This window comes from Hibiscus syriacus, unplaced genomic scaffold (genome assembly GCF_006381635.1).
Source record: "Hibiscus syriacus cultivar Baekdansim isolate YM2019G1 unplaced genomic scaffold, ASM638163v2 tig00110213_pilon, whole genome shotgun sequence".
NCBI classification, from domain to species: Eukaryota; Viridiplantae; Streptophyta; class Magnoliopsida; order Malvales; family Malvaceae; genus Hibiscus; species Hibiscus syriacus.
The window spans coordinates 1,853,864-1,881,795 of record NW_024062630.1 but is presented as its reverse complement, the minus strand read 5'-3'; the positions used below and the strand labels follow the sequence as shown (position 1 = coordinate 1,881,795).

The 27,932-nt window shown below is 34.2% G+C and overlaps 1 protein-coding gene, 1 long non-coding RNA gene and 1 pseudogene across 2 annotated transcripts; 2 read left to right on the top strand and 1 right to left on the bottom strand.

Annotated features, from left to right (window-relative positions):
• Positions 1 to 379: 379 nt before the first annotated feature.
• Positions 380 to 5,166, top strand: LOC120113913. Its single transcript, XR_005515349.1, has 3 exons — positions 380 to 392; positions 1,531 to 1,534; positions 4,815 to 5,166. It is a non-coding gene; the product is annotated as an uncharacterized LOC120113913 (long non-coding RNA).
• Positions 5,167 to 5,859: 693 nt separating this feature from the next.
• LOC120113710 lies at positions 5,860 to 14,399 on the top strand (annotated as a pseudogene).
• A 1,681-nt stretch (positions 14,400 to 16,080) lies between these two features.
• Positions 16,081 to 27,397, bottom strand: LOC120113912. Its single transcript, XM_039134973.1, has 8 exons — positions 26,993 to 27,397; positions 24,091 to 24,153; positions 23,899 to 23,994; positions 23,241 to 23,287; positions 21,530 to 21,601; positions 16,987 to 17,044; positions 16,472 to 16,559; positions 16,081 to 16,378 (listed from the first exon to the last, which is right to left on the bottom strand). The coding sequence occupies exons 1-5, from the start codon at positions 27,218 to 27,220 to the stop codon at positions 21,592 to 21,594; spliced, it is 444 nt and encodes a 147-aa protein (XP_038990904.1). The 5' UTR covers positions 27,221 to 27,397; the 3' UTR covers positions 16,081 to 16,378; positions 16,472 to 16,559; positions 16,987 to 17,044; positions 21,530 to 21,591.
• Positions 27,398 to 27,932: the final 535 nt, after the last annotated feature.

The window sequence follows — 27,932 nt, the reverse complement described above, 5'->3', positions numbered from 1 at the left end:
GTGAATAAGAAAAATTAGACTACAAACTCCCTTGAAATTGTTGAAACTTATGTGCTAGGAAAATATATTAGTTTAAGTTTCTTTAATTTTTTTTAATACATTAGAAAGTCATATCTTTTCTATTAAGAGGTATGCAACAAAGAGAAATCATCTTTCACCTTATCTTTCTATTGTTTACAGTCTTAAATGCACTGTGGTTCCTTAAACTATATGCATTTTGTATCAAATTTTCTTTCAAGGAAGAACTAAAAATCAATAATCGATACAGAAGAATATAAAAATATAAAATTCATTTCAATCTACGTAAATATGGTGATTGAATTGTAAATATAGTGATCACTCAATTTGCAATTAAGGCTCAAGGCTGGGGCGTCCGGGATTTTAGGTTAGGAGTGGGTTGGTTTGTTGAGATCGATGGGTCTGAATAAAATCTTCTAAATGTTCATTTCTATTAGATTTTCGAATAATCTAAAATTAAATTTTAGTTAGTTGCTCAAACTCATATACATTATCTCTTTGTATGTATATATATGTGTGTTAAATAATTGAATCTTATCATTTATGAGGTGATCTCGAAGAAAGTTTGATTTTTTTAGATGTTCCTGAATGATTCGGAACACTTAGATACTCCTACATGTCATCATTCTTTTTTCAAGAATAGATAAAAATTTGTTAATTATACAAATGTCATTTTTGTCTTTTTTTATTAGGGATCATATAATAAAAAGGAAGTTTATATAAAACTAATGTTATTTTCTTTAAAAGTAACAATCCAAATAGAAAAAAAAATTAGGATACAAACTCTCTTAAAATTGTTGAATCTTTGAGTAGGAAAAATACCTTAGATTTTCCTATTTATCGTGATCGAGTGTCCAAAGATGACTACCTTTTCAAGCCAAATTATGAGTTGAAAGGCTAATTTATTATCTAAAAGCGGACATGCTTATTTTCCATGTTAATACACTAACAATCTAACATTTTACTGCTTGATGCTATGTTAAAACGTTGCCGTTTCTGAGTTATATAGGAGTTGATTGAAACGTTGTCGTTTCGCCATGAGGTTAATAATTCACCTGTAAGCTGTTTTCGAATTATGCCGCATTTTAATATATTCAGTTTGTAGTAGGTGATAAAAAATATTCACGTGTAAGCTTATACTTTGAAGTCAAGTGCTACCTTATTTCTATGTTAAAATACAATAATGTTATATTATATGCACTAACGATCCTTTAAAAAAAAGATTTCACGACCAAAATTTCAGTATGTTTCCCTATAGTCTTTCTGCTTCAGCAGTGTCTTCCTCGGCATCTTCTGTTTCGCCGCCTAATTTGATGAGATCTTCAACAAGTATTTTCCTTCTGTTGCAAGAAATCCAGGGCAAGGAACAAAAGAAAGGGAATTTAAGGTCTAAACAGTAATTTATGCAGCTAAACACAAGAATATTAAAGAAAAAAAATATGACCCAAGTATATAAGCCTAGAAAATTCATCTGTTCTACATTGAAACAACCACACCGTTCAGCCTGATGAGAAAAGTACTTATCTTGCTCCCAGATGCCCAAAATTATATGCTTCAAGTAAAGCCATAATCCCTGGCATAAAGAATGGGACAAAATCCTTCCATTGAGAAAGTAATGCATTATGTGAAACAGGAATTGAAAAAAGAAAAAAAAACTTGGAATAAGATGGAAAGAAAGGATCTACATTGTAAATAGAAAAGTGACACTTCAGAGTATATACTTTAGGAAAGTATGAAAACAGTTAAGGTCCCATTTGATGCAATATTGTGTCCTTCCTAAAAGTAGTTTTAAAGAATTTAAGATGCTTTCCTGGCTGTTTAATTGTGCTAAAAGCACCTGAAGTTAGTAGAGATCTTTACAGGAAATAATTTTCAAAGAAAGAGAATCCAACTGCTGCTTGCAAGCATGAAGGTCTTTCAAGTTTAAATCATGGAAAATAAATACATAAATAATAATGCTTCTAATAATAAACTCTTTCAACAAAAATACTAAAAAGTCACCATTTTATTAATACGACCAAAGACCCAGGGAGAAAAGCATGAAAAAAGTGCCTGCTCATTCACAGAGCAACTGAAGGCAGGAGAAAAACCAGAAAGTTGACTGAAGGTCAGAAAGCATGCCTACCAAGTTCAGCTAAGGGGAATGGGTCAATAAAAGGCTTGAAAGACAATGGAACAGGCCAGGCAGAAACAATGAAGACATATCATGGATTCAATCAAAACTGGAATACTTAAGATATCCAAGTTTAAATAATGCAATGTTATAAGCCTTGTCCAGCTAAATAGCAGGAGGCTAATCTGAGTGCTTTACTAGGTATGTCTTTGATTTCTATTCTATCACAAGCTTTAAATAGATTTGCTGATCCTTCCAAAGTTGCTTTAACCGATGGAGACAACTTTCATATCCCAAAACTCTGAACCAGGGGAGCAAACAGGCCAAGATCTATGATTCCAGGCATAGAAGCTTCAAAACTGCTTTTTTCTTGTGGGTTCATTTTACAGCCACAAAATTTACAACTAAAAGAATACCGTACTAATTCTAATTTCCCCCCACATGAAATAGCCTTGTTATTTTTCCCACATGTTAGATAGAGTTTTGTTGAATCATTTGAGACAAATTATAATTTTCCTTGAAGAACTTGAAAAACCATTGATTCAAATCTCTGAGACATAAACGTAAAGGAAACTACATTTGAGATAGTGAAACCGAAAATTGAGAAGCGTAAATCCGGAAATACCAGTAGAAATTAGATTACAAACTCTCTTGAAATTGTTGAAACTTCTGAGTTAGAAAAATATATTAGTTTAAAGTTTTTGAACACTTTAAAAAAATCTCATCTTTTCTATTAAGAGAATTACGACAAATTTTTCACCTAATCTCTTCAATTTTGTGTATGAAATTTAAATTTTATCATTCATGATTTGATCTAAAAAAATTGATATTTTCTTAGATGTTTATGAAATGGTTCAAAACACTCAAATACTTTTTTGTGTGTGCATATTATTATTCTTTTTAAACATTCAGATATTTTTTGCATATATTATTATTTTTAGAAGAATGGAAAATTATTGATTCTATAAATGTTATTTTGTCCTCATTTTGTAAGGAATCGTGCAAAAGATAAACTTATATAAATCAAATGTCTTCCAATAAAAATACCAATGTGAATAAGAAAAATTAGACTACAACTCCTTGAAATTGTTGAAACTTATGTGCTAGGAAAATATATTAGTTTAAGTTTCTTAATTTTTTTAATACATTAGAAAGTCATATCTTTTCTATTAAGAGGTATGCAACAAAGAGAAATCATCTTTCACCTTATCTTTCTATTGTTTACAGTCTTAAATGCACTGTGGTTCCTTAAACTATATGCATTTTGTATCAAATTTTCTTTCAAGGAAGAACTAAAATCAATAATCGATACAGAGAATATAAAAATATAAAAATTCATTTCAATCTACGTAATAGGTGATTGAATTGTAAATATAGTGATCACTCATTTGCAATTAAGGTTCAAGAGTGGGTTGGTTGGTTGGATCGATGGATTGAATAAAATCTTCTAAATGTTCATTTCTATTAGATTTTCGAATAATCTAAAATTAAATTTTAGTCAGTTGCCCAAACTATACTTAAATAGTGACAACTATTTCTTTCTACTTGTTTTCTGTGTGAGAATGGAAAAATATATATAAATATCTCATAATGAAATCTTAACTATTAATTAGAAATGCTTTCATTATATTTTGGATTACCATGAAATCACTCTAAACGATCAAAAAAATATTATACAAAATTAAATGAAAAAAAATATTATTATCAAATATTGGCCGTAATGAACCTTAAAATTGGAATATATATATATATATATGATACGATAAATAGTTGTTGACCAACTAGGAGAACTGTATGTAAGCCAATTACGAAGTGTACACAGCCCGACTTGAACGTCTAAAAAGACCCAAAAAAAAAAATGAAGGATAAATTACATGTTTAGTATTTAATCTATTGCTTTTATTATGTTTTAATACCTAAATTTTATTTTGTTCAAAACATACCTAACGTTTAGTTTATATTTTCAATTTGGGATATGTTTTTAAAAATTTAATGGTGATGTTGATGTGTTATCATAAGGAAATATTGAAAAAATAAAAAAATATCCTCTCAACAGTTATGTTAATATTTTAACGGAGTTACCAAATTGAAACATAGACTAAACGTTAGCATAATTTGAAATAAATAAAGTTTAGTACTAAAACAGAAAAAAGTAATAATTTAGTTTACTAGTCTTCTCTTTATTACAAAATTCAAAGTCTCTCTTACACAAGACACTTCCTCTTTGAGTTTATGTAATGCCTGTCCGATCTGCCTGCTAGCTAACTCGGTCTCTCTCCAATCCTTTTTCCCCAGCTCAATGTTCAGCTGAAGTTTTCCCACTAAACGCCGTCCTTCCGTGGAACGCTAGGTTCAGCTCAGATCACAAAGTTCAGCGAGTTCTTTTTCAGATTCTGAAGGTTCGGTATTAGAAGTTCCACTGAGTGGTCGCTCTGTGAATTAAGCGGAATGGTATCCCTTTTTTGGCTACGGAGTTTTGGGGGTTTCAAAGGTTGTTTTGTGGATGGGGACTAATTAGGGTTTCTTTGTTTTCTATTCAGTATTGGGGATATTTGTCAAGTAAATTTGTTTTCCATGGCTGGAAGTGGAAATTTGGTTCTGTTGGGGAATTAGAAATTTAGGGTTTCTCTCGTGATCTCTTGAGATTGTTGAATTCTGTTGGGGATAGATTAATAATTTGTAGGCTTTAATAATTGGGTTTGTTATATTTAGAAGTCGGGAAGTTGTATGAAACCAATAGGATTATAGTGGGAGAGAAATGTTTTATTCACAGTTTATATTGGCTAAGAAAGGTCCCTTGGGGACAATATGGATAGCAGCACATCTGGAGAGGAAGCTCCGGAAGAACAGGTGGCGGATACTGACATCGGTGTTTCTGTTGGTTAGTACTTTTTAGTTCCTTACTTGTTAGCTTGATATCTCTGAATTTAAATTTCACATTTATCTTGGTTTACTTATATTAATTTATTCATTTCCTCTTAGTGATGCAATATCCAAATCTTCTTAAGGTTAGTTCGCTCTAGAATGTTTTAGATATGCATTCCTTCTTTCTTCTTCTCATTTATGCTGTATTATTTTTTCTTTAGATATTACTGGTTGTTCATAATTGGTAACTGCATCTTGGTCATTGTTTCATTTTTAGTTAATTATGATTTAGGTATTGCCCTTTCACTTTTTGACTACTTATACAAGTAGCAACATGTAATTAATGAACGTTTATTTGTTTGCCCTTGTTCAATGATTTATGGATTTGCTCTCAAAATCAAACCTCCCCCACACGATTTGTGATTTAAATATCACCAAACCAACGGCTTGATGAAATCAGACAGTTTCAACCCTATATTTGTAGAAGTGGTATGTTGGATTTGAAAATCACATATACTAAGATTAGCTTGAAAATCGGCATGTTTGATGGCTTGATCTCACTATTAAACCTGGAACCAATTTGGTAAACGTGCACTCTCCAGAAAATTATGGGGCAGTATGCATAGTTTTCTCCATCGATTCTTGGCACAGAAAACCTGATTCCTAAGTTCCATTTGAAATTTTATTCTGGATAATTTTTAGAAACCCATAACATCCTTTTCTCCCATTCTTAGTGACGTGAACTAATCTTCTTTAAATTCTTTATGCACCTTCCCCTTTTGGGAATAGTTGGGGTGTTCCTGGAAATTCTATTGGTTTCTTTGGAAACCTGTGGTCGTGTAGGAGTAATTTTCCTCTGGAACATGGTTACTATCCATGCTGTTGATAGCATATTCTTAAATATGCAGTTACTTAGTTACTACTCAGTGGAGGAATTACCTTTGAGCTTGTTCAGCCCTTTTGTTGATTTTGTTGTTCATGTGTATCTCTGAACTAATCAAATTAGATAAAGGTTATGGTTGATGCTTTTCACATTCTATTATCTAATTTCCTTCATGTTCACGAGAAACCTTGTGACAGAATAAGTTGACTAGGCTTGGCTAACTTTTTGGATTGCCTTTTGTTGTTTATGTGGCCTTTGAGCAGACTCTATTCTGTTCCCTGATGTACCCATTGCACTACGACTGTCCAGTCATCTCCTTGGAGTAGTGAGGATATATTCTCGAAAGGTGAATTACCTTTTGATGATTGCAGCGAAGCCTTGCTCAAGATAAAGCAGGCATTTCGCTCCACTGCTGTTGATTTACCGCCAGAAGAATCGACTGCGCCCTACCATTCAATCACTTTGCCTGAGACTTTTGATCTTGATGACTTTGAGCTGCCTGACAATGAGATTTTTCAGGGGTTAGTCCTGATATTTTTACCTTTTAGATTGCCTTTCTTGTTGTATGTGCTGCTTTGGCACTACGATACACATTGAACATTTCATAAAGTATATGGAAGTACTGTATGTTAACTAAACATAATTTTCCTGGCAGTAACTACGTTGATCATCACATTAGCTCAAGAGAGCAGATTACACTTCAAGATACCATGGGTGACATGGTTTACTCTACATCACAATTTGGATTGGATGGTTAGCGCATGCTTTTGACTGTGGCAATGTTAGTTTTAGCTACATTTGCTTAGCAAAATTTAGTGAATCTAAATTCTGCATTTTGAATACTTCCAGAGCGGTTTGGTGACGGTGACACTTCTCAGATTGGTCTCCTTGATGAGGTAGTGTTGTCATTCTCTTGTGTCCTTGATATTTGGTGATTGCTTCGAAAGTGGTTTCTAATCAGCAGGAGTCTTACTAATGTAGGATCTGGAAATTTAAGAAAGAGTGGTTATAGCAAGCAATAATTTCTGATTTGGGGTTTACATGGATTTGAAAATATGATTTGTTTTGAGTTTTGAAGGTTGATATCGGATAGGAGGATTTAAGCTTAAAGTCCGACAAAAAGACCAAATTGATTTGGATGTTTTTTGCATCTGTGAATTGTACCAATGAATAGTAGTTTAGATTTAGAGTTGAAATATGATGTTAGTTAAGATTTGATTTATGATTTAGGGATAAGACGATGATGAAGATCTAGGCTTTGCAGCAATATTTCCTGCACTTGTGCACCGGTTGGTATCAGCTTTAAGTAGATTTGATTTATGATTTAGGGAGACGTCACAACTTTCTAAACTTGTCCTTTCAGCTGATTCCCTCCTATTTTCCTTCTAAACTTGTCCATTTAAATATACTTAATCAATACCCTCATTGGATATGTAACAATCCTCTAACCTTGCTTGTGAGGTTTACAAACTTCATCAATAGTAAAATGAGTATGTTTGGTACAAAATAGTTGTGATCATGATGGAGCAGGTTGTTACCTCTTAGGGATGGACAGCAGTAATACAATGCTCTAATAAGGAAGATTGGTAATTCGGTGATTTGGTGCAGGTCCCATATTGGTCTCCTGGTCAAGAATACTTTTTCCTCCATTTTAGGGTTAGGGAGGTTTTTTAATGAAGTTCTTGTCAAAGTGATGTACCCCTTATTTTGATATTAATAAAATAGTTTTTTACTTTTCAAAAAAAAAAAGAAGGTAGATTGGTAAAAGAGCAAATGTTTTGTTAAACCAACAGTGGTTGGAGAACAGCTGATGCAATAATATCATCAGAGCATGGCATTCATGTATATCCTTTTAGGTTGGGCTCATGAGCATGAATTGGGTTATTTACTATTTCATAGGTGGTTTGAACATTAAGACCTGATCATTAGTTCCTGAAGTTGAAAATATTCTTCCCGGGATTCTCTGGTCTGCAGAACCTTTGACTTGTTGAATGGATGGTTTTGTTGGCTCTTCAAAGTTATGTCTTTGGGTTGTGGTATTAAACTTGTATTCTTTATGAATTGACCTTTTCTCACTTCTTATTTGTGCTATTTCCTATCATGTTAATCATCTTCTAAAAAATCTTTGTCATGGATTAATCTTGAGCAGGAGCTTGTCCGAGATCAGGTTGCAGTGCCAGGACCTGTTGAAGTTTCAGAGTAAGCCTCATATATATATATATATATATATATATGTATATATATCCAATCATGTCATTTATGAAATTCTCATACTCCTACCGTATTTCTCCTTATAATATTTTTTGGATAGTGCAGTCATTTGATCCCCTCATGGATAGATTGCTAAACACTGCCAATTGTTAAGTCATTAATTTCACTGGTTAATTTATGCAACCATCATGATACTTTTGAAATTTCTGGCTCGCCTGACTTGTTTATGTCATTTCAGGTTTGATCAAGGGTCAGATGTACCACAAAAACAAGACCCAAGTAATTTAGAACTGTGCCAATGGATTGCAGTGGGGATCAGGTTTTTTTTTTTCAACTCAACATACATCTCAATTTCCTTTTGATTTGAATTTATGTCGTAGAAAATTATACATTCTGGTGATTTTTTACATCTGAGCTTTTATTAATATGTTCTGCTTGCTGTTAGGTTGAAGGCCTGACTGCAAATTCTGAATTTGTTGAGAACGGCGAGGATGCAGATGCCCCTGGATTGGTGGAAGTGCCTAGCTTGTCTGGTGTTCAAAAGGAATTGGCTGATCGCATTGAATCAGAAAATCACAATCTTACAGTATTGGAGAATGATTGTGGAAAATGCTCTAACAAATCAAATTTTCCCAATGGGGATAATGGTCCAGTGGATCAGTCTTTGCACAATGATATAGTTCATGATCCTATAATTCGTGTGCCTCCTGAAAATGGCTTCCACATTAGTGACATGGAGAAGGAACAAACTAAACCACAAGTAAATTCTATCCATGATGCCTTGTCTGTGGAGTACACTTCTGCTGTCGGTACTATCAGAGAACCTGATGGTTTGGATAGGGTGGAAGATATGCATAATGGTGTTATGCAGCCTATGGATAGAACTGATGGAGAATGTCTTGAATCTCCCAGCTGCTCCAACGTCACTTTTGATTTGGAGGACCCTTCTCGAAGATCATGTTCAAGGAGCATCTATGTGCCCATATCAGATGGTTGTTTGGAGAATGGTCAAGCATCACATAAATATGAAATTGGCAAAGATGCTCAAACCAGTGATAATTGGAAGAGACATGCTCACCTGCCAAACCAATAGCTTCAGACCCTTCCTGTCCATTGGAGTCTCCCAGTAGACCAACAATTATTGATGGTGAAGCTCAAGGCTTTCAGGAACCAATTGATTCTGAAAATTTAGAAAAGCCTATTGTTCACAAAGATTTCTCGTCTCTTCAAGTTTTGGAAGTGATAGTTTGGTTGCTGCAGAGCAAAACTTGATGGATTTGTCCAGAAGGGAGGAAGTTCATTCCCCTGGAGCCTCCATTGAGGTGCAAGGTTTGTTTTACAAGTTTTACAAATGAAGTCTTATATAGAATTTCATTTTCCAATTTTATATGATACCATCTCTTTTTATGATACTTTTATGTTATATTATTCCTAATTAACTACCATCTTGCAGTTGAAGCCTGCCAAACTCAGATGTCTGAGCCTGCTTTATGTGATGATCAGTTAGAAAATTCAAGCAATTGTGCTACATCTGATTTGCCTGCACCTGAAAAGTTACTCTCTGCACCAGAAGGACCTCATGATAAACCAAGTGTTGCTGGGTGTGTCTACCCCCAGACAAAGAAGTCCTAACTGAAAATGATGAAATTGATGCTGGAACCAAACTCATTTCAGGGAAAAAACGAAGTATAACTGGTACATTAACTACAGGGAGTACAAATTCAATTGAATCATTTGGAATACCTCGATTGAGGATAACTGGAGATTCAGTTCCTGATGATGATGACTTGTTGTCTTCTATTTTAGGTAGCAGCACTTTTAACTCTAAAAGGAACTAGTACTTACCTTCTAAGTTACTAGAATAGAATGGAATATTGCTCTTTACAAAGTACTTCTATGAATGATACATTTTTTTCATTGCTTCAGTTGGAAGATCTTCCCTTTTCAAAATGAAGCCAACCCCTCCTCCAATGAAACGTGCGACTGCACCAACATGGTGCCACCAAGAGAAAAGTGCTTATGGATGATACTATGGTCTTACATGGCGAGTATGTTACAAATGTGTTCTTACTGAACCTTTTCAAGATTCAGTAACTTATGGTTATTGCTGGTTGTTCTTTTTCTCAAATGTATTTGAAATTAGATAATTATCACCATTTTTCTTATTGCACTGTCAACATAACATGTTTTCTTATTTGAGCTATCTAATGCCCGAGTTTCTAAATCAAAATTTGTTTATGAAATTCATGCACTTGGAAATTCTGTACTCATGTTTATTCTTTCATTGTTGTGTCATCCTTCTCTAAAGCACCTTTTTGTTTCTTATGTAGTCAACAATTTGTAATAGCGACTTTTGCTGATGGTATTAAAACTCTTGATTACTTGTTGGTGTAGAATATAACAATCTATTTGTAGTATGACAGCATTTCTTATTTTTAAATCAAATGTACTGATTCGGCTTCTTTTCCCCCCTTATCAAGTACAATTCGTCAGCAGTTGGTTAATACTGAAGACATACGCGCATACGCAAGAAAGCGCCTTGCACTCACCCTGAAATTTCATTGATTCAGAGAAAATTCTTGGAAGATGAAATCTTCTGTGAATCCATATTTACTGGTGAGATCAAATGCTGAAAATTCCTTGTATCTGCATGCTTTGTTGCTCAATGGAATGAGAATTTCAACTTTTCAATTAATTATAATGGTCTTGAAAATTCATGATATCTTTGGGTCGTAAAGGGGGGGGTTGAGTTGTGGTATGTAAACCGCATCTAAAGTCAATTTCCCCAAGTGAGGAACAGTTATAGATACAACTGTAATATATCTCCTTAAGGCCCTTGAAATTGAATTTACGTTCGTTGAGCAAAGTTATAGTTATTCTAGATGTTTTTCTAATCTAGGGCATCCCCTGGCTTTAGTGAGGACAAGATTCACCTACTTCTACATCTATTTTGCCTATTAGCTTGTACACTATTGCCTCATTTCTGTGGACATAATAGCTACTTTTTTAAATTGTTTCTGTTTTTTTTGGGGTACTGATGTCACATATATGAATATTACTCAAGTTCTAGAATCATGTGGATGAAAGATTTATCTGTGATCTATCCTAATGTTTGTGCATTTGTCTTGATTCTTGAAACAATTCTACCTCTGCTATTGGAGGACTTTCTAACACTTGCTTGTACCTTTAGTACGTTATAATTTGCTAATTGATGGTGTGCTTATAGGTATCTCTGGTGAATTGGCATGTTTGTACAGAGAACCATATGATCTAAGCAGAATCAGGATTTCTGAAGGTGAGGAAAACCATGCATCATCTGGACTAGCTAAGAATTCAGAGTCCTCTGTCAAACCTATTATTGCTGAAGGTGGAATTGGAGGAAGCTCTGGCCTGTGATCTTGGAAATGACGAGCAAGCACAATCATCTGCCATTCCTAACCAGACTTATACTCATCTAGAATATGGTGATTTTAACGCTCATCAGATAGCTATGCCGTTGATGATGTACCTCACTTCTGCAACATGAACCTTTAGATATGATCACTGAAATGGAAATTGACAGCGGTAATATTGAAGTTGCTAATGCAGCAAATCATTCTGTTCTGAATGAGTTCAGGGTATCATCCCCTACTGATCTTGTTACTGGAGATACTGTTAACATGACAGCTGGGAGGTAACCAACATCATGGATGGTTCCATGTTAAACATGAAGCATGCCTTCCACCTGATCAAAGATTTCTCACCTGGAGAGGATACTTCTGAATTGGATATGAGAAATGAGGATGGTTCCATGTTAAACAATGCAGCATGCCTTCCACCTGATCAAAAGATGAGTACTCACCTGGAGAGGACACTTCTGAGTTGGATTTGAGAAATGAAAAAGTATCCCATCCTACTGAAGTTTTAGAACATGATGTTGAAAGCTTTGTTGTAGCTGAAACTGAATTAAAAGCAACTGTTGATTATTGTTAGAAGAAAGTAAAGCCAGCACTTCAGTTGAGGTTAGTATGGCAGAGGCAGGCTACCCTGCACTTATAGAAAATGGAACCGATTCTCTTGCAACTATACGAACTGGTGAGTCTGTGAATGACTCTCAAAATGCATATGAAACTGGTTATGGTAAGGCTGGTGTAGCAGATGAGGCTCAAGTTGAGGTGCTCTTGGATAATGATGACAAGACACTATCTGTAAGGATCATGAAGAATGTAAACTGGATTCCACGTATTCAGAAAAGGTCTGTGTATATACATACATGATGCATCAATATGAGTTTTTCTTTCCTTAAGCAAAAACCTTTTTTTTCAAATATGTTTTAGTAACTGTTGTATATAAATTTGTTCTATTCTAGCGAGCATGGTGGGCACTTGAGAGTTCTCGTACTATTTCAGTTCTCACTTTATTCATGTCCTGCTGATGGTTTCTTCACATGAATTTATTATGTTCCCATAAAATTGTTTTTGCTTTGGCCTTTCATATTTTATTTTAGGCATTAAGAATCCTGTAAATGACTTTGTCCTATGGGTTGCAGGAATGTGAGGATGTTGCAATTGCAAATGATACAGGTTTGATCTTATTTCTTTCTGTTTTGCTTCTACTTTTGTGTTTTGACCAATGATGAATATTTTGAAAATCATATTTATTTAATTAATCATAATACTGTTATTAGGTTGCTAAATATTTATTTTCTTTCCTTCCAGAATTTCTGAATGTAGATGATAATGAGCTAGGCGTTGATGATGATGATGATGGCATGCAATGTGGTGATGAAAATCGTCTTCTTGAAAATACCGGATGGTCTTCTCGTACCAGGTTTGTAATCTACATGCAGTCGATTATTTTACCGTGGTTTACTTTCCCTATAATTTTAACATTAATTTAGCATTATTTATCAAATTATTTCTTGTAGCTAAATAATTGGAATGAAGCTAGTTCACATTCTTGATATTTGGTCATACCTTTTCTTTCAGGGCTGTTGCCAAGTATCTCCAGAATTTATTCGAGGATGAAGTTGTACCTGGACATAAGGTACTTTCTATGGACGGTCTATTGGCTCATAAGACACGGAAAGAAGCATCAAGGATGTTTTTTGAAACACTGGTATGTACACTGAAACTTAACTCTTAAGTAACTTTTAAAGTGCGTAAAACTATTATGATTATCTACTCATTAATGAAGAATGGAATATTTGTAACTTTAAGCATACAAGAACTTAGCATTTAAAGTTAAAAAAAATTGTCTCTGTTTCTGGAAAGTGAGAAGACATGGGCTTGTAAAGAAGACATGGGCTTGTAAAGAAGACATGGGCTTGTAAAGAAATCCCACCATTGCAAGCCTGTCTTGTATAGAAGCAACTTTTGCACAAATACACTAAAATGTCCTCGTACAAAACCCAATTTACGGATACCTTTTGAAAGTATATTATGACATTATTGTGAAATAGAACCGATCAATAATTCAATAGCAAGGATCAAATAATAAAATTGAATCTTGAAAAGAGTTGAAATTAGGAAGCAAGAATATTTTCATGATCTGGTCATGTGATTTTTTTTTTGATAAAAAGGAATGTCTCGTTAAAAACCCCCTTCATGACCGTCTAGCAACAAAGACTCAATGGACATTGGAAGGAGGAAAAGAGTGCCTTAGAAATTTTATTGCATAAGAACCAAGTACAGACAGCAGTACCCTACATGAATATGTTTATACCCTACAACAAAACTAACTCAAATGATGATCAACCAATTACAAACAAAAATCAGTCCCTAATGTTCCCGAAATACCAAAAATAGAAAAACAACAACCCAATTAATTCCCCATCATGTGATCTTTTATATTGTCCTAGTTTGTTTGTTGCTATGATGTGGAAGAATGTAAAACTTGCTCATTGTCTCCCATTCATTCCACCGATCCGCAGGTTCTTAAGACAAGAGATTACATCCATGTAGAACAGGGGAAACCCTTTGACAACATCTGTATAAAGCCTCAAGCAAAGCTCATGAAATCAAGTTTCTGATCTTCACGGGAAAGTTATTTCAGCAAAAAGTGCCATATTGTTGTAGTTCTAGTTCTGATGCTCAGGGGCTGCCCCACATGGGTAATTATTTTGTTTCGAAAATGTTATTCTTTTTCCCTTTCTAATACATAGTTGTTTAGCTCACGTGATAGGTAGCTTAACTGTGGGGAAGGGATAACACATGTCCTAATGTTTGATTGTATGATGGGGGATGATAATTTGTATGTATATATGTATACATCTGTAAAATATATCTCAATTTGCAGTTGAATATGCTAATTTATTTGTTTTGACTGCAATCTGCCTATTCCTTGAGGTCCTAATCATTTGCAGTGTCAAACAAAAGGATATCCCCTTCTTTGGGTTGGTACAGTTTAAAGCCTTGAAAATCATATTTGAAACTTGCTCATTCCAAGTTAATCAAAAGCTGATCCTCTACCTGCCTGGCCCGGTAACAAGAAGCGAATTAAGCTTTCAGAACTTCTTTTACTTATTGACAATGTTCATACATTTTATAGAGGTAGTTGCTCGAACTACCTCTTGAGAGAGTAATCAACTAATCTTCTCTTTTACCATTGATGCCTCTTGAATATCTTTGGAATGTTTTATTATCTTTGAAGGAAATATTCTTAAACCAAATATGGATATATAATTCAAAAAAATAAATAAATATTTTTTTAGTAATGATTTTTTTCGTAAACTAAATGAACATTTGGTTTGGTTTGTGAAAGATTTAATTTTGTTTATGTATAAAGTGCGAGACGGTGGTCTGGACAATTCACCCAGTTTAAGATTACGTAACATAGTGAAAAATAATCCACCGCAAAAAAGACAATTCACCTTATTTAATTAAGATAAGGTAACATAGTGAAAAATAATTCTCTGTTCAAGGTTTAGGAAAAATGGAGAGAGCTAAAGAGAGCTCTGCAAAAGATCCACTAGTTCAGGAACTTGTTTTGGGGAGCAGGGGATTTTGCAGAGTGGTAATGAGATTATCTTCATATAATCAATCCTTGATGTTATTGGTAAATTAAATTACTTAATTCAAAATATTTTTTCAAATAAAATATTCAAATGGAATAAGATCATCTTGAAGTAATATGAGTTATCTATTTAAATAAATTATAATCATTAAAAAATTCCATGAAATGGGATTGAAGGGTACAAAATATCCGTCAAACATCCAAAAATTGTCCATAAACAAAATAAATAAAGTGAAAGGTTCATTTCTCAGCAGAACTGATGCAATGAAAGCAAAAACGAGTCAATCCAAAACTATACAAGTGTAAAATCAATGAATCGAACCGAACTTTATAAATATTTATGAAAATCTTTGAAACTTCATCAAATAATATCTAGAAACCATAAAAATAATATTATATTCTAATAACTCAAAAATCCAAAAATTAATATAGGAGTCGAGAACCTTTAATGTTTTCCTTATATTTATTACAGCACAGGGGCAGATGCTTTAAGCCCTTTAGGGGCCAAGTACATCCCATTATTTGAAAATTTGATTAAATTTAATTTCATATATCAAGGAAAAAAGGAAAAAATTACAAAAAAAAAAGAATATTAAAATTTTGGAACCCCGTTCTTAAATTTCTGGATCTTCCATTATAAAACGTGTCATTAAGTCGTGTAATGTGAGTTAATATTGTTAATGGAAAACTAGAGTGGTGAAAGTAAAAAGGGTAAAACAAGTATTAAACCTTTTTAAACTTATTTCTGTTTTATATTAAACAATATGATTTCTGTTTTATATTAAACAATATGACGTAGATAGTTCGATCTGTCCGGTCAACGTGACAGACCCTAACCACGACAATAAATTTTATCCCCTGAACAATGGAGTGACTAAGAAACGAGTGTCTATAATGTGAATAACCATAATGGTCAATTGACTCAACTTTATTTTGTAGTAGTATATTTTAGCCTGTATTCATGGCATTGCCAATCAAGAATTCCCCTTCGCGCACCTATCTTCCTCAATAAACCGCTGAATCAAGATTCGAAGTACGACATGCGTAACGATCTTCATGCAATTTAAGAACCCTAACTAACAGAAATCGATCTCAATGTACTCTTCAAGGGGTATAAAATTAGCAAACCTCATTGATGATCATCTTCTCCGTGCAGCAGAACTCGGTCCACGTTGCACCGTCCCAGCTGAAGGCTGTCCTTGAGCAGGTACTTGGCCAGTAGCCTGCTCCTCAGGCATGTTCATTGCTTGTGTTATGGCATTCATGATGAGTCCCAGAGGGATCAAATACATCCACTGATAATGCAATGTGAAGATTCAATCATCAGGCCGGAAAAGGTTTATTAAGGCCAAGAAAACAACTAGTTTATACCAAATTTGAGTACTCACATATTTAGCCCAAAAAGTTTTCTCAGGTGGCTGCACAACTTCACCTCCATTCTCACCACCAAGAATTCCTTCAGTAAAGATAGGAGCTCTATAGAATAGAATGAAACATAGTCCATGTGATATAAATGCTACGTTTATCAAGCGGAAATGAAACAAAAGATGTTGAGATTTTCCAAAATAGCCACTTGAACATTCAACAAAGGTCAGGCAAAAAGTACCCAAAAAAAAAATCAAACAAGCTCATATTCCAAGAGAGGAGAGCGAAGGTTGTACTGAATTCTTTTCTCCCTCAAATTACTCTTCAAGTAACAATTACAAATGGACTTAATAGTAGCAAACAACACAATTGATGTTAAAGAATCATAGTCTAATTATCTCACTTTTGGACTTCAGATAAAACTACTAGCATTGCAGAAAACATAGGAGGAGAAGATACAAAAAAACATTCCATTTCACCAAACAGGTAATTTTGATGTTGAAGAAAGTGAGAAAGAAATTTTTCAAAAGCAGCATACCTCGGTGCTGCTCGCTATTCTTCAAAACTGTATATGAGCTGAAGGACCACTTCACAGGCTGAAAAGGAGAGGCTAAAATGCAAGGGGATCGTTATGAAATCAATTTTTTTTTTTTGAAAGAAGGAATCTCCTTTCATCTTTTTTCAAGGTTCCGTCTTATCAATATATACAATTGAACTTACATTTCATGGAGCAAATTATGCAAGTCTACAAAACTCAAACAGCTATACATGCTGAATAGCTCATAAGCTGAGGTCACAGTTTACATCAAGATGCAATATTGGATATTTGACATGGGTACCAAATGCAGAACTCTACTATGGTAAATTGGAAATATTTGCATGAAAGAAAACTCATTTCAAATAGCAACTAAAAGTTGATAACAAGTTCATCTACACGCAAGATAGGCTTCGTAAAATCAATTCCATATTACTTGACCCCATATTGATGCTCCATTTGGCACACCCTTCCAAGTATTTGCTTTTGTTTCCTCGAAGTACTCTAAAAGGACAAGGCTACAGTAACTCTAATTATATTTAAAACGTAACAAATATTCTAAGTATATTATTTTTGGCTACACACTTTTTTTTAAATATATATAAAAGTAATAGTTTAAATAAAGCATATGATCTACGTAATTAAACATAAGGATATTATATTAACTGAGGCTATAAGTGAGACGAGACAAATCACAAGTTATTCGAGATCGACTAGGTCAAAGCTCGAATTGAATAGACTCGATTCGAGTTCGAACTCGAATTCTTAACGAGTCAAAGCGAACTACTTGATACCCGACTCAAAAAGTTAGCAAGCAACTCAAAAAAATAACATATTAATTTTTTAGATTTTTTAAATTAAATTATTATTAATATTAACATTTATATGTTTTTCTTTAAAAAAAATAAAATATAAGGCTTTCATATACTTAAAGTTTAGGTTCGAGCTCGAGTTTGAGCTTCAATTGAGTTAAGTCTAAGAATCATTCGAGTTCAAGTCGAGCTTGAAAATTTTAAGCTCGCAAGATTTCGGGCCGAATCAAGCTTCAAATTTTTATTTCGAGTTCGAGTCGAGCTTGACAATTTTAAGCTCGTCGAGTGGAGCTCAGTTTTATTCTTTTCGAGTCGAGTCGAGCCCAACCCAGCACTACTCGAGCTCGATTTGGTTCGTTTACAGCCACTACTAAACGTGTAGTTTACCCTTTATTTTTATATGGTTAAAATTAACCATATAAAATAAAGGGTAAACTACACGTTTAGTTCCTAATCTATTACTTTTGTTCCGTTTTGGTACTCAAATTTTATTATTTTTCAAAACGATGCATAACATTTAGTTTAAGTTTCATTTTGGCACATGCTATTAAAAACTTGACGGTGATGTTGACGTTCACCATAAGGTAATATCACGTCATTATTGAAAAAAATATCACGTCAACAATTCTGTTAATTTTTAATAACAATGTACCAATTTAAAACCTAAACTAAACATTAGGTATGGTTTTGAAAAAAAATAAATTTAGGTATCAAAATAGAACAAAAACAACAGTTTAGATACTAAAAGTGTAGTTTACCCAAAATAAATCAGTTCTCTTGAGAAGAATAAAATAAAATCAATTTAACATTCGCATTAATATGAACATTCGTTATATATTTTTTTACCATTTATTATCAATTTATCATGAAATAATTGAGCGATAGACTTTTTATTTAAAACCAACACAATTTTACCAATTATGAAAGAATTAAACATGTTGAGAATATTTTTTTAGTTAAGTGCATATCCTATGCCACAAGTTTATTTATTTGATAGTAACTCTTTCATGTCATTTTCTCTTTTCACTTCTTTCTTTTTCTTTTCCCTTGGAAATGACAGTCAATCGTGCTGCCAAACATCAACCAATTAAGTTGATAGCCTTCTTTTGTCTGCCATTTGTTAGGCAATTAGGTCCACCAAGATTGTAAAATAATCGTTATAATCTAAGGAAATAAACTGGAGGAAAGGGGAAGAATAAAAGAGATAATGAAAGAGAAAACTGATTACTGCATTTAGGAGATTCCGGTAGTTTAAGTAAACTGAGTTGCTGACTTCTAATAGGACTTTTATGCTAAAGATAAAATTTTATCTAAAGACAGATATCACAAAGACTCCCAAGACTTATCCTTTCTTATCATAAAAGACTACTAAATAAACAAGGCTTCTACACGGCTGCAGTTTATTTTTAATTTTATATCTCATTTGTTCTTCTCTTTTTTCCTTTTCTTTTTATGTCCTTAATAAGGGCAGCCATAAGACTTGGGTGCTTAATTGCTTGACAGTGGCACCAATTGCGTATTTGCATTGCCAAATGCCAACTAATTAAAACCACCAGTAGCTTACTTATAGGTAACACATACATACAAGTATCGATACTCCAAAATGAGGCCTTCCAACTAGAATAAAAATGCATCGTTGGTCATATTTCCATCTAAATAGGACATGATAATGAAGCCAGGACAACAAACCTAAATGAATGTTCCTCGGGCAAGTGATAACTCCGTAAAAAGACTATATTTTAGGTCTTTTTACTTAAGTTATTGATTGTCTAAAAACCATTGACATAGCATTTTAGCTGCATATAGTTGTATTTAGGACATGTTTTCATGTGGTGGATAAGTTTTGTCAAGGCAAAGTTTATTTGATTAAACTGATGCTGCTGATGAGAAAGGTTGTTTGTTGATTGTGATGATGCAGGAAATGGTTGAGGAAAAATTTATTTGTCGAAACAAATTAATGTGCTAGGGCCAGTGGAACACAGAAGACGAAGACAGTGAGAAACAGATTTTTCTTGCCGAGGCAAGATTTATCTTGCAAGTCTGACGCGGATCTGACGAACTGCTGACGTCACCTGCCAGCTGTCTGATTGACCTCACGTGCAATCACACCCTTCAATGAATTGACCACCTCCAGCCACCTTTCTATTTATAGCATGGACAAGTCACATTAGTATTTAAGGAATATTCAATAACACAAAACCCTAGGAATTCCCATTATAAATACCCTATTATAGCCGCCCAGAAGGGGAGAATCATACAGAGAAAATACCATAGGCTTGGAAAAAGGCGGTCGCGTTGTCCTTTTTTCCACTGTTCCCCACTCGTCCGTCTTTGGTACCCTCCATAGCCAGGCTTCGCCGGGGCGGCGGCCATACCCTCGAGAGAGGCTGGTGCACTGGAGCAGTCATGGTGGTGATCTGATGTCACGGCAGAGCTCTATTATGGGAGTTTTTCTTCCTCTTGTTCTTCATGTTTTATTTTTCTAAGGGTTTATACTTAATGAATATTTTTGGGATGATGTTAACCACACCATAAACTGTTTTATTTGGTGTTGGGAATGCTTGGATGATATTTTATTTTACCGTTAATGAATGATTAAATATGTTTTTGTTAAGTGTTGTTTTGTTCACTGTTTTAACCTTTTGCCTTGACACTGTAAGAGCTTCGAGAGATTGCCTAGTGCCTAGGCGAAACATTTCTAGACCTTGTAAGAGCTTTCGAGAGATTGTCGTTTTTCTATAAATAGATTCTTAGATTCGAGAGAATTAAGATAGATCTACGTGAGCGATGGAATAGATCTGTGATGATGATGTTCTAACCTGCCTGCCTTAGAGATAAGGAGAGGGTTTCAATCGACTAAAAGGGATAAATGCTTGAGTAGGATAGACAACGACTATAGTTCACGCTGAGGGTATTGCCACAACAACAGTTTGACAAACCAAGGATTGTAGCTCTCGCCGAGTAGTATTGCCATAACAACCGTCTAAGAATACTCAGTAATCCTGTCGGACAGCCTAATCATAGCATACCAAATCATTCTTAGCATTAAATAACTTCCCGCCATAGCAAAACCAACCTAAGTGCCCCGTTAGAAGTCTGATTGTGTGAGGTTCAAGACTATTTACAGGGTTTTGATAACTTTAGCCTTGGCAACTTTTATTTTTTACCTTTGTATATTTTTCTTGTCTCGACAAAACTTTTCTGCTCACTTCACTTTACAATTTTTATTGCCTCGGCTAAACTTTTTCCATCTATTCATAGCATTTGCCATTGCATATTTTCCTTGTTTATATCATTGACTTAGATACTTAGGATTAGTTAGTGACACCTATTCCTAGCTGTAACAATCTTTTAAAAGCCCTTCAATCCATGTGAAGACAATACTCACTCATTACTATATTACTTGCATTTATTGTGTACACTTGCACAGATTTGCTTGCCTTAGCATATACATTTACAAGCGATCATCAGCATAGTATTAACTAAGCTTTCCATTCTATTGCTCAATGCTTAGTTCAAGAATGTAGCGAGCACAAAAGCAAAATATCAGAGCAACTAGCATTAGGTTTTCATGATAGTTGACAGAATTGTATTCTTCCCTAAATCTTGAGTAGAAATTAATGGCAGTCCCCAGTGACGAAGAAACAATCACAAAATTATCTCCATGATAGAGACAGAGACTAAAAAGCAAAGATAGATAAACCATTATAGGGGGGAAAAAGATCAAGCCTTACAAGTTTCAAATTTCGAGGGTAAGGGCATGATCCAGGAGAACCATAATTGACTGCCAAAACGTTTACACCCTCCTGCAAACAAGAGCAAGAAAAGGGGAAAATAACAATGGCTCTGTAGTAAGATTACATTTAGCAGTAAACTGCATGAACCACAAGATTGACATCTTTACATAATATCATCCCAAATAAAATAAGGTAGAGATATGTCCATCAAATAAAGTACAGTAAACATAGTCCAGAGGTAAAATTTCATATGTGAAATGCCTTCTAAAATATATTTATGCAGCCTGTAAATTGTTCAGTTTTTTATTATCAGCTACTAAAACATACAACGCAAGTAAATATGGTGCAAACAAGAATAGATCATATGCATATATAAGCAGCAAAGCTATTAAACCAAATAAAGAACAACCCACAAAGAGTACGAGGGCAAATTATAATATTAGAAATGTCTTTCATTTAAAAATAACTTCACAAAAGGCTCATCTATTTTGTTTAGTTATTTAGTTAAATCAATGACTCGTTATTGGAGCAGATACCAACAACCATTTCATCTAACATGTGTATTTCCTATAAATTTTGTTACAAATGATATAACATCACCCCACAAATGGGTAAGTAAATATTGCTAAAACAAGTATGCGTTGATAGGAATGTATAAGAGAGTTTACAAGGCGGTTCGAACACAAAACAAACCTGTATGTCAACTAAATGGCATTACAAGAAATTAGAAGGTAAGACAAAGTGTGACTGAACAAACTAATGGCCGGAAGTACTTAGGAGGAGATCCCTGTATAGGGGGACATTGAAACTAGTTTCTCCACTCAAATTATGAGTACTTTAATCTATATAATTTTTATTTAGAAGCAAAAATATAAGATTCTTAATAGACTTCAACCAACTTTAGAACGCAGACGTGACACATTGATTTATGACAATTTGTTGATGTGAGCTGTTAAAAAAATTTGACTGAATTTTAAGATTAACTTTTAGCTGATACTGAAAAAAATTAAAACTAATTTTTCAGTCACACGTGACATTTTGCTCATATGTCACCAAATAAATGGCCTTCAATGCGTCAAAACAGTGCCATATGATCCCAATAAATATATTGTATATATATTTTTTCTACCTCATTTTTCTCTTCCTGTTTCTCACTCTAATTTTCCTTCCCTCTCTACCATCTCCTATCTTTCACCATAAACATAAATAGAAACATGTTCCCGTCAGACTAATTGCCGAACATCATTTGTTAGCATATCAGTTTGACCCCAAATTACACCAAAATCCCTTCATCTTAAGCCAAATGCCAAAGTCTGATTGGTTTAATAATAAAACTACAAAACAAGGGAACATTGAATCATTTTAATCCAAATGCAACTGCTTACTCAAAACAAAGAGCCTTTTATGTTTGGAAGACCTTGCAAAAGGAAAAGGTTAAAAATCTAGAATTACTAGAGATCTACGTTAAGTAAAGTAACTTCAGGAGACAACAGAGCACGAGGTTTAAGAATCTTCATCAACATTTGGCTTTCAAAGAATTGCAAAAGCTTTTTGTTCTCTCGTCAACACCCGGGACGAAAAAAATCATCACATAAAAGGGTTGTGCATATGCAAGTAAACAAACAAAAAGGGGAGAGGGAGAGAAGAGAAGGATTGAGTGAGATCAACAACAAATAACCAATTTATGCCACTGAGTTTTAAATATTACCATGTGTATAACAAATGCTCATCCATGCCCTCCCTTGGAAGACATCTCTGCAGTTAAACAAATGATGCAGTTGAACTAACAAACTATAAACAAAGCAATAAATAGTAGAAAACAGAAAAACAGTGTCTAATTAAATATGATAGTGGTGCTATATTTACTTCACCCCCAGTTTATTTCCATTTGACAATTAAGGCCGCAAACTACAAACCAAATTCCTACTCTTCAATTCTAGATTTTCATCCTCGATATGTCCACATAGAAACTGAGCTCCCCCACCCCCCTCCTCCGCCCCCCCCCCAAAAAAAATAGCAGTACTACTTTTTGTTACAAATTATTGAGTTTCTTTTAGAAAATAAGTAAAATTTAAGGTTTAATAAAAAAAGATTTTATGAAAATAATACAAAGGAAAATGGAAAATACCATAAATAGCCTAAGACAATGAGTTAATTGTGATATAACAGTTTAAGACAGAATCATCCGCAAGAAGGAAATCAGATTTAGAACACTTTGCGACCTTTTAGTATTAAAGATTTTAGCTTTAGAGCAGAAGTTTCTTCTTGAAGAATTTAACTAAAGAAAAAGAACCAAAGGATTCCACTAGAAAGGGCATAATGTTTGAAATTTCAACAAACAAGCTGAAGTAAACAGTAGCACCTACTGCTTTCACTGATGAAATAATAAAATCCCTCCCGGGCGGACTCACAACATTAGATGGGAGTCTTATCCTATAGAAGTCGTCGCCTTCAAGCAGTTTCTGCAAGAACAAAATTAAAGAACAAAACATTCAAAATTCACCACACCACAAAGAAACAAAGCAAGTAAATAAAAGATTTAGATAATATGCCATTACTTTGAACTTCTTCTGCTCCTCATTAGTGAAATTGTTCCTTGAAAACCGTAGCTTCGTAAGTGTCTGTTTAATAAAGAAAATTTCAATTTAAAATTATAGAAGAACTGTTCTCAGTACACAATGAAAATGAGTTGAAAAAGTCACTTCGGGATTATAGGAACTTAGGTCATTCAAAACTTTCAGTCAACTATTAAATGCTTCGTTGGCTAACAAGAAACTGAGGAAAATAGGAGTAACAAACTAATCATTCCACGCAAAAGATTATAGATTTGTTTGGTATATCGCACATGATAGACACTGCCACTTTTTTTTTTTTTTTTGATAGGAAGGGGAGACCTCATTGAAAAAGAGAAAATAACTTCAGTGATTAAAAATGTCTTATAATATACGATTTTAACTAATTTTTTTTAGATTTGTCAAAATAACCAACTAAATCGCAGCGATTTACATATTCGCATTGCGATAGTCCAAGTTCGCATTGCGACAGTCGAAGTTCGCGTTGTGATTTATTCCAAATTCGTTGCGATAGTCCAAAATCGCAACGACTGATGGTATTGCATTTGTTTCTTAAGAATTTTATCTAAAAAGATAGTATTCGCGCGGACGTGTCAAAGACACGTACTACCACTACCACGACCACGACCACGACCACGACTCGAGACGAGACGAGACGGGCGGCGGCGCGCGAGAGTCCCCCTTGTTCTCTATCACTCAACAAAGAAGTGAGAAAGTCAAGTCTTAAATACCATTCCCAATAGTGTTTCCAATACTATGTGGGATTGAGTATTACCAACACTTGTTTCCAATATAATGTGATTATTCAGGAAACAATTAGCAATCATGCACCTTAAAACAACTGAATCAGCAACCAATTGCATTAGTATTATACGATTAAATATGTCATAATTAAAAGTCAATCTACAATCAATCGCGATTATTGCAATTTTAAGCAAAACATTCAAAAATAATATCACAATTTAAGGCTCAATCCCACATAGTATTGGGAACAAGTGTTGGTAATACTCAATCCCACATAGTATTGGAAACACTATTGGGAATGGTATTTAAAGTTTGGCTTTCCCACTTCCTTGTTGAGTGATAGAGAACAAGAAGGACTCTCGCGCGCCGCCGCCGCCGCCGTCTCGTGGACGTGGTCGTGGTAATACGTGTCTTCGACACGTCCGCGCGAATACTATCTTTTTAGAGAAAATTCTTAAGAAACAAATGCAATACGTCCGCGCGTTGCGAATCTGGAAACTGATTTGCGATACCGGAGATCGCGTTGCGAATTATCGATCGCATTGCGATTTAGTTGGTCATTTTGGCAAATCCAAAAAAAGTTGGTTAAAATCGTATATTATAAGACATTTTTGGTCAATGAGGTTATTTTCTCTTAAAAAAACCCCTCATGATTAACAGACCACCAAAACGGTGTTCCTTAATCAGCGGAAGGAGAAAAAGAGTGCATTGATTTATTAATAATGCAAACTTGTATATCATGGTAAAAGAATACACCAAAAACACCAGCAACAGAAACAGACTCCCTGCACAAACACCTTAGAAACAAAACCCAAACAAAAATCATCCAATCCCCTGTTTAGCCAAAGAATCTGCCTCCCAATTACAACTCCTAGGAATATGCCTAACAATAATCTCCCTAGCCGAAATTAGAGATACAATTTTCCCAACCAAAGAACTAAAGAAAGGAGGAGCAGTATTCGTCAACATAATCCAGTCCACAGCTACTTTACAATCGCTCTCAATGATCAGTCTTCCCTCCTTAGCCCAAGCTGACGCGAGAAAAAAATCAATGCCTTTCTCTATTGCTTTCAATTCAGCCAAAGGGCGAAGACAAGGGCCAACACCATTCGAGAAAGACCCTAAGGTATTACAACTTGAGTCCTTCAAAATGCCTCCAATTCCGCCCACTAGCCCATCACCTCTGACCGCCCCATCTACATACATATATATATACACTGCCACTTATAACATACATGTACCTCTTACTAGCAATTTTGAAGGGGCTCTGGGAATAGAAAGTGTTACAGAACCAAGCTGCTAGATAGAAATTGAAAAATAAAGAGCATAGGCTTCAGCGAACTCTTTCATACTAATGGCCTTTCTAACAACAGTCCAGTATCCAATTTTAAGATTTGGTAAGAATTCAAGTACCAGATGAATCCATTAACCTCTTAAATTTCAAATTGCTCACAGACCTTTCTTTTTTACAAGGATAAATACCGTACTTACCACTATACTACGGATCAATGTTGATTTTTCTCACTATACTTTCAATTGCATTAATTTTACCACCATAGTTCTATTAACTTTTGGAAAAAAATTACCGATGAAGGATATTCCATGGAGCTTACGTATTTTAATGAGTTAAGTAGGAGATTATGGCATGAAATCTCACATTGAACAAAACTATGCCATGACAATTGTTGACAACTACAATTTCTTACCACTGATAAGGTGAGTCCATTTTTCCTGTTAGATTCTCATTGTAGTAGGTTTTTTGTCTAAGTCAATTATCATTCAACTTTTAGGAAGCAATAAACAAAAAACCAAACAAAGTCTAAAGTAGGGATGGACCAAGGGTGTTGGGTGGTAGCACCTCAAGAAATATTAAACTCTCAAACTGATATAGTTAGTTTAGGACTTTTAGGTGTTTTCTTTGTATTTTCTATTGATGATCAAATTTTATAACTCTGAATTATTATAATTTTGTGCTACCTAAATTTCTAATATAACTTCATAAAAGTTCACATCCTAACAGAAAATTCTGCCTCATCCTCAGCCTATATATATAATTTAATCAGGAACTGAAAGGAATTTTTCAGCAGAATTTATACATATCGAATACGAAAATTTAGCTTTAAAAAGAACAAGGCAATTAAACATGGCCACCATGGCTCCAAGTCTTGAGGCGGGCGAAGAAAGTGCCAGCGAGAGAGAAGTCAGAGTCGCCGAAAGCGTGATCAAGAGATAACTCGATCTTGGAATCCGAGTCGATATCGGAATGCCTCTTCCGGGTGGGGGTTTTGACCGGTGCATATCGAGTGGATGTATGCTCAGGTAAGAGGAGCCCCCTCAAGTCCGAACTCTTCGTCGTCAGCGAAGAGCTCATCGGATTGGAATCCGAATGAATGAAACGAAAAGAGAGAAATTGTGAGGATGATAGCTACTACAACCTTGATCGTGTCCATCGCTGCTCTCTGCTTGCTTTTTTTCCGGACTAGAGTGAACGGAAGTTTCAGCTTTTTCGTTTGTACCTATAATTGGTTTAAAATATTCAGAAGACCCTGTATTATTTAAGCTTAAGCAATTTAGTCCCTTGTATAATGAACAAGGCTATTTTAACCCTAGGTCAAAAAAGAAAAAGCTATTTTACCCCCTTATTTTTGGAATCGGAAATCCCGTGTTTATTTCACGTAATTCGTTTTTCGGAAAAATATTTTCCCGTGTTTTTTTCACGTAATTCATTTTCCGGAAAATGTTTTCCAGTGTTTGGTTGGAGGAAAACTGGTTGGTCAACGTAAAACAGTTTCATTGTCAACAAAATTTCCTTTGTGTTTTCTGGAAAATGACTTACGGTCTGATTTTCCGTAAGTCATTTTCCGAACTTTTCACTTCAAAGAATAAATACTCAAAATAATTTTATTTTATTAATTTAATATTAATAAAATATTTTAATATCATTTTAATCAAAATATTAATTATTAAAATATTTAAAATATATTTAAAATAATAAATTATATTTTAATAATATAAGAAAATATATTTTTATTTTAATAATATATAATAAATTATTAATAAAATTTATATTATTTATTAATTTC